Here is an 8,246-nt window from a genome sequence, read left to right as displayed (position 1 = left end):
AACCGCATGGAAAACCCAAACCCACCAAAGGTGTCAGTCCCTATGAACCCTTCCTTCTATTAGATCTTGGGCTGCTAGAAAGTTGGTTGAGTTTATATATAAGTATGCTTTGAATTAATGGCTACTGTTAAGTGCGAGTTTGACTTAGAATTGAAGGTGGAGTTAGGTAGAGAGATGATTTACCTACCCTTTGATTCTTCATTCGACTCAGCACATGCGCCGAGTGAAAGTGCCTACTTGGCATATTGGGTACATGACCTACATGCCATTGAATTTCAAACAAGTATATTACTGGGACTCAATCCAAATTCCATTTAAGACTTTCTTCTTTTTGGGCTGTGGTGCATTCTGGGAACCAGCTATGGCAACGGCCACACCTTCTCAAGAAGAGCAGAGTCTAAAAATTTTGTTCAATTCCAGAAGTTCCATGAGTAGGATGTGTTTTAGCATACTTCTTCTATTATTTTTCACCGGCGTGGCGACTTCTCAGTCCATTGTAGAGACTCTACCGGGTTTTCCTGGAAAGCTTCCCTTCAAACTTGAAACTGGGTGAGTTCAAATCATTTTCACTCTTCTATGCCTCATTTGTTTGTCCACTTTTATGCTTGGTAAATTTTGAAGAGTTACAACAAATTAATTGATATGATAGCTTAAAAATATAAATAAATAAATAAAAAATTGCTCCCAGATTTTCAGTTTTTATTTTTTTGTCCAATTTGATGTTGGGTTTCTGTATGCAGATACATTAGTGTGGGAGACGTGGATGATGTGCAACTGTTCTACTACTTCATAGAGTCCGAGAGGAACCCTCGTTTGGATCCTCTTGTGCTTTGGCTCACTGGAGGCCCTGGCTGTTCTGGGTTCTCTGCTCTTGTTTATGAAATTGGTTAGTTTCTTCTACCCTTCAACCCCACCAGGAATGCAAGATCTGTGCTTTTTGAAAGAGATAAGACATGGGACACTTATTTCTTTACAATATGTTGACTCTTGCCACCATGAGACGTATTCATGATTCTTCTCTTTGTTGGAAAAAAAGAAAAGGGTATTGAAAAAGTGTCCTTAGAGAGATACGTCTCTTGCCACAAAATTGGAACAATTCACTTTTTTGCTCCTGCAGTCCATTTTAATTGTCACACAGTCAAGACTATGTTTCGTTGTTGGGAAAGGTGAATAATAAGAGATTTGTGTCTTTTTTTTTTAAATAATCATTTATCCATTTATCCATTTATCTGTCTGTCATAGTAAATCGACAGCTGATCAGTGGATGAATCATTTAATACTTTTGAGAACAGGTGGAGACTGGTTGAATTTGGATTCTCATGGTCGTATTGCACTAGGTTAAATATGCTTTTGTCTGTCTCAGTAGGCCCAAACAATTAGAATGGCCGTACAACCTTAAATGTCATTTCAGGTTAGCAGCTAAGCTACAACCATGTTTGAACAGTAAGAAGATACTGAAGAAACAAACACAAACTCATCCCCTTGGGTTGGGCTTGGTTTAACCCAACCCCTTTGCAACCCTGCTTTAAGCTCTAAGGCCCTGGGCTGCTCACTATGTCCTGTGGGCTGTTGCCCATTTTGCCCAATGAAAGTGTTTTGCAGACTGGGCTTTTCAGCATTCATTTTTCTGAGTTGTGAGTGAAATTTTCTAAAAACTGGACCAACTACCAACCTGATTTTCAACCCGGGTTGGTTGGTTGTAAGCTGGCCCAAATCCCAATTGTTGTACTCTCAGGTAACAATGGCCTTAACATACCTGTACATCCTTGTAGGTCCATTAGCTTTTGATGTAGAAGGCTATGATGGGATCTTGCCAACCCTTAAGTTGAATCCATACTCATGGACCAAGGTACAAAATTTCACATAGTTGCTTCAATTATTAAGTAATTTCAACACTTCAATTAACTGCAACTGGCCATGATTATTCAGGTTGCCAGCATAATATTCATCGATGCACCTGTTGGAACCGGGTTTTCATATGCAGAAACCTCTTATGGTTACAATGTGTCAGACACATCATCAGCAGCCCAGACCTATCAGTTTCTGAGGAAGGTAGGTGGAACTATATAAAAGAACCCAAAAAACTTTGGTCTATCATGGAGCAGTGGACAGACCATGGATGAATACTAAGAGTGTAAAATGCCTAACATTTTTTCATGTTCAAGCTTACTGGTTTTATGCTTTAAAAAACTTACATACTGCAAAAAAGATACAGAATATTTTTAATTTCCCTTATCGACAATGTTTCAATTTGTGCCACAGTGGTTGACATTTCACCCAAATTTTGCTGGAAATCCACTCTACATCGGTGGTGATTCCTATTCAGGCATCGTTGCCCCAATCCTCATTAAGGACATACTACATGGTAATTCTTTATTCAAGGCTCAACATATGCTTTTAAAGGACTTTTTCTTTCAATTGGAATTGGAGCCTTTTCTTAATTAAATCAACTCTTGACTCATCCAGAATTACTTGAATGCAGGCCTTGAAGTCGGTCTCCAGCCAAAAATAGAACTCCAGGTAACATGACTTGATAATAGAATTAGAAACACTTTGGTTGTGTTTGGTTACCGAAAAAATTGAAGAAAAATGTAAGGGAAATAAAATAGAGAGAAAAAGTACAAGAAAAGAAAAAGCGAAAAAATGAAGCAAAATAAAAAATAAATTATTTTTACGTACTTCTTAGACTCATTTCACTTAATTTCCTCCATTATATCAAGATTAAAAAACTTAAAAATGCACAAATTTTCATCTAATTTTTGTATATTTTATTTTATCTTATTTTTCGTATTTTTTATAGTTAAACAAAATATGAGAAAACTATTTTCCTCGTCAATTTTTTCCTTACTACTTTTTGAAGTCAAACATAGTTTAGAGGTAAAATTTCAGTTTATAGCTTATCAAACCTTTGGCTCTGTATAATTGTGTGGGAAACTAGGAGGCAATGGAATAAATGAAAATTTAGTTTACTACAACTGTGTGATGAGATGACAAGTTTTCTGCAAATTGGTTTCAGGGATACTTGCTCGGGAATCCACTGACTGACTATTTGATTGATGACAATTCAAGAATTCCATATGCTCATCGTGTGTCCCTCATATCAGATGGACTCTACAAGGTGGTTCAACTATACTCTGTTAGGGGATTTTTCTCTTCTTCTTTTTCTTGTTTTAAATATTTTTCTATGACCCTCATGACAGCCTAATGAAAAGAACTGTGAGGAACACAACTTCCAAAAACTATACAGAACCCTGGAGATTGTCTAGACCAATTATTTTCCCAACATTTAAGTGAGTTCACTCCTTTTTCTCACATTGATTGCTTTATGATTTATAGGCAGCCAAAGAAACTTGCAATGGTGATTATGGGAATGTAGACATCAACAATACACTATGTGTTGAAGCTCTTCAAACTATCAAAATGGTTTGTGGGATTTCTAGAACTTCTGTGCTTCCTTCTTTGCTTTAATCTGTGTTCTAATTTTTTTTTATTTATTACATGAATTCACATCATTTGTAACAAGTAGCCATCTGAATTTGCAGTGCCTCCTACAAATAAATATTGCAATGATTTTGGAACCTCAGTGTGCTTTTGCATCCCCCCAAACAACAGAACTACAATGGGACTTGAGAGTTCAGGAAAACACTACTATGAATTACCTTCTTTCCCTATCTAGAATCCCGGAATTGCGGTGTCGGGTAAACGCCTCTCTTTGCCTCATAATTGTTTGGATGAGCCACAATATTCCTCTTGAAATGAACAAAATCTCTTAACTTTTCTCAATTTTCCTCCTTTACAGAGTTTCAGTTATGTGCTCTCCTACAAGTGGTTAAATGATATAAACGTCCAAAATGCTCTTCATGTTCAACCGGTATGTAGACTTCGTGAGAATGGTATCATCAGCTTCCTAAATAATTTTACTAAGATATTTTAAGCACAACAATCAGGGAACTGTGAAGACTTGGAGGAGGTGCCCAAAAAGCTTCCCATCTTACACAGAAAATGTTGACAGTACTGTTGCATATCATAAGAATTTCACAAGAACAGGTCTCCGGGCTTTGATTTACAGGTGATTTTCTGCACTTTTCTAACATAAAAATTGAACCAGGAAGTATAAAAAATGTAATAAGAATCCATTAGAATTTGAGCTTATGGAACAACATAAAATTTTCCTGTCATTAACATACTCTTTTACCTCCTGCAGTGGTGATCATGACCTCTCTACTCCATATATTGGTACGCTAGAATGGATAAAATCTCTTGATGTGCCTGTTTTTGATAAGTGGCGACCATGGTATGTTGATGGTCAGATTGCAGGGTGAGTGTCAATATGCAGCTTCCTTACAAATCCTTCCTTTTCTTCCCTGGCCTTAAGGTCGTTTTTAGCTTGAAAATTTTCTACTTATCCATAATTCTAAAATTCTTTATTATGCAGATACACAACAAAGTTTATGAACGATCATTACCGCTTAACATATGCTACCCTAAAGGTAAGAACAAACCCATCAGTTATTTAATCCTAGTTGCTATGTTCACAAGCGCAAAAAGAAAAACTTATGAAGCTAAATATGTTTTTGGTCACACAGGGAGCAGGCCTCACAGCTCCAGAATACAAGCACAAGGAATCTCTTGCCTTGGTTGATAGGTGGTTTGCTTATTATCCCATCTAAGCTAATTTGCGTTCGTAGCCAGCTTGGTTCTACTAGGTGATTCCACCTTGTCTGAGAGGGATTATTTTGAACAATGATGATGTAGTTCATTGATGTAATAGCAATATCTACGTCGGACAAATGTATGTTCTCTTGTTACGATATTAGAAAAATTTTGCCAACTTGGGCTTTGATCAATGGTGTATTTCTTTTCCTCTAGTTTTTTTTTCTTTCTGCAATCAAAATTAAAGAGATGAATGAATCGTCGCCAACAATTAGAACTTCCCATTGAAAGAAAAGGTCTCCAGAATAAAAGTCCTAATCATTGAACAAATTAATTAAGCCTAGGTCATAAAATAAGCCAAACTAACTGGTTAAGACCATTTCCGAATTAATTCGAAAGGATGGCTCAAACCCTTAGCATAGTCCCAAGCTGGGATTATATTGAGGGTGGTAAGGATTGTGGGTTTGACAGCTCAGCTCAGCAAAGGTAGCAATTGGGCACATTTTATCCAAATTATGTATGGACATTTCTTTTTTTATAAAGCAAATCATAGTTTGTTCTTATAAAAAGCATAGATATATTTACCTTTGTCCAACTTCAAAATCTAGGGGAGTTTGATTGAAAATCTCAAATCATATCAAACCAACACAAATGATATCTAGGACTAATGTCCTATCAACTCAAAGGCAAAAGTTGATATTCATACAAGATTAACAAATTTAAAAAGAAAATTGAAAAATAATATTAAAGGTAAAAATAGACTCATATAAGATTTATTTAAGTACCTAGTGTTGGTGTGTGGCCAACAAGGATAGTCCAACTAGCCTCTGAAGTTTGGACGATGATTCAACCTGCACAAAGGAATGCCCGGATAGGTTTTCCGAGCACACCCCTCCGAAACTTAAGTTAGAGAGGGAAGACTTTGAGCAAGAAAAGTCTTTTGGAAAAATGACAACATACCTTTCTTATGGTCCAGAGTAACTATTTATTATTGCTCAACTATAACGTCTTCTCAAGTGCCTTAATGGTGTATTTTATTACGCTTGATTGTACGTTACCATCTTTAATGTCAATGATTGTCGGCTCATAACAGTTGTCACGCCTTAATGAGCCTTAAAGATTGGCATTTTAGAGTCGTAACAGTTGTGTCAATTAATGCACTTAATGCCTATTGCAATTAATGCTTATCAGGTGGCATACTCAATGCCCAATTAGTTTTGTATCCATCTGATACCCTTGGGCCAGATGGACAGAGCTACTCGACCAATGACCCAGACGGCTTTAGGTGACGATTTTGAGTGGCCCACACCTAGTTTATGTCAATCCCTAATTATTAGATAAGTATAATATTTATTTAAAATTAAATTAAATTTACTTATCATAATAATTAATTATTTGGAAAAGAATGAAATAAAAGAGTGAAATGAAATATCATGTTTAAGAAAAAAGTTATGATATTTCATGTCATCTTAAAGAAAAAAGAAAAATAAAATATTAATATTGTGATATTGATATACACCATTTGAAAAATAAAAATTATTAATAATATAGAAAAATGAAATTTTGTGCATAATAATATAAATTTTTGAAGATAATATTTTATTTAACTAATTTACTAATATATAATTTCTTTCTAAATAAAGTATATTTACTTTTATTTTCTTTAAAAAGATAAATAGAATGCAATCAACATTCGTATAAAGAAATAAGATCAAGATGTAAAGAGATGAGATTAGGATACAACGAAATGAGACTTTTAGGAGTCCTTATAACTTTGTCATTAGGAACAGAATTGAAGAATTAAGTAGCAAAATTGATAAAGTAGGAAGCAGATTTTGAAGGTATGGGGCCGAAATGAGTGAAATTAAGAAAACTTAATAATTGTAAGTGTCAATCATCTATATATATTTCAAGGATCATGAATTCTACTATTCCCTTAGTGGAAGAATCTTATATTATTTAACTATACATTCTTATTTAAAGTTGAAAAACCGAAGTCTAGTTGAGTAACACTAAAAAAGGGGTGAATGGGTGTAATTAAAAATCTTAAATAAATATTTATATCTTACAATTAACTTTACCTTGTGAGTAGTTAGGGATTATCAAATCTTCCTAGAATAGGCAATGCAAACAAGATAATAAAGATATGTAATAAGACACAAGAATTTTTACGCGGAAAACCTGCACAACAACTGTGGAGATAAAAAACTATGAGATCTAAGACCACTAATCTAAACTCACTATATGATATCAAGTTACACAGATTTATTTGAACGTTTTACCTTAAAGACTTACTCTCTAGTACCTATAACTTGATCCACGTTTGTGACATAGTAACCTTCGATTGCTCTAGTGAATATACTTCAGCCTCGTTGAAGGAATGAAAGTTTTCAACCCTAGACTTAATGCTTGAATCCTTTGAATGAGAGATCAGGGATGGTATGGCTCATTAGGCTTTCTCTCAAATAGACTCCTTTGAAATCTCTCCAATCTCTTAAGAATCTCTAACCTTAGAAGGGTTATAGAGGGGTATTTATAGGCAAATATCCTGAAGAGGTTCAGTATCATAAGGTTTTCAAATGGGATTTGAGTGAAATTCTCAAAAATATATTCCAAATCTCAACAGAAAAGGCATGGGTGCTCGAATATACTTAACCACTGCTTGAGCGCCTTGGCATTTGAGTGACGCTAAGCACTTGAGAGATCCCAGCACATGAGTGTTGCTACCCGCTTGAGCATCCCCTGTTTCATTTAACTTTTATAAATAAAATCAATTTTTGCTAATTAAAAAAGGTATCTTTCCTCTTTATACTTCTTAGGAGCTTAACTTGCTATAAGTCAAATCTTTCTAGATGTACCTGTGACTGCTCAGTTGGACGAACAACCCTTGATCTTCAATGGAGAGTAAGCCACTATCTAAAAGGACTTCTATGACCAAACATTAATTGAAACAAAATTGTCAACATACAAACAAGACTCAATGTCCTAACAATCTCTCTATTTGGCAATTTTGTGACAAAACATTGCTATATAAACCTACTTGAACTTTCATGAAGGAGTTTGCATAACACACATTAACACTCAATTAAAAATAACTTAAGGGAATGCATTGCATCATCTTGTAGTACTTATCTTCCAATTCTATAACTTGCACACATAAAGAAAACTATACCCCAAGGTAAAGCAATGTGTGGGATAAAATAATGTCAAGAAATCAAAACAGGATGGTTAGAGATTTTGTTTGATACATTGTGAAAGCATGAAAGAGGAACAGATTCCTATAGCGACACCAATGTACAAAGCAAAGCTCGAGAGGAATATAGATGTATGTAAATCGATCAAACATAATAGAAGCTTGATAAAACAAAATAAATCAACAATCAAGCACAAAGGTCTTTCACCAAACATGATATATGTAGTGAAGAGCATGGGAAGAGACTTTCGTAAGTTAGAATAGTTTTAAAGAGATAGACAATTGAAATAAAAATGTCTTCCAAGAAACATCCATGTCAAGTATTTCTCTTAAACTTTTAAGGCATGTTTTCATCAGTTGATTTGGTTTCCTCTAATGTCTCAGAATTAGTTTCCTCTAA

The 8,246-nt window shown here is 34.9% G+C and overlaps 1 protein-coding gene across 1 annotated transcript; it reads left to right on the top strand.

Moving 5' to 3' along the window:
• Nucleotides 1–230: 230 nt before the first annotated feature.
• Nucleotides 231–4,847, top strand: LOC100253211 (serine carboxypeptidase-like 7). The gene is made up of 14 exons (XM_002269403.4): nucleotides 231–549; nucleotides 741–886; nucleotides 1,773–1,849; nucleotides 1,930–2,052; nucleotides 2,263–2,365; nucleotides 2,483–2,520; nucleotides 3,017–3,118; nucleotides 3,337–3,423; nucleotides 3,543–3,698; nucleotides 3,800–3,871; nucleotides 3,948–4,069; nucleotides 4,205–4,318; nucleotides 4,436–4,490; nucleotides 4,587–4,847. The coding sequence occupies exons 1-14, from the start codon at nucleotides 254–256 to the stop codon at nucleotides 4,668–4,670; spliced, it is 1,575 nt and encodes a 524-aa protein (XP_002269439.2). The 5' UTR covers nucleotides 231–253; the 3' UTR covers nucleotides 4,671–4,847.
• The last annotated feature ends 3,399 nt before the right edge of the window (nucleotides 4,848–8,246 follow it).

This window comes from Vitis vinifera, chromosome 3, assembly GCF_030704535.1.
Source record: "Vitis vinifera cultivar Pinot Noir 40024 chromosome 3, ASM3070453v1".
Taxonomy (NCBI): Eukaryota; Viridiplantae; Streptophyta; class Magnoliopsida; order Vitales; family Vitaceae; genus Vitis; species Vitis vinifera.
Note: the sequence above shows the minus strand (reverse complement) of the source record. Positions and strands in the feature narration are given on the sequence as shown.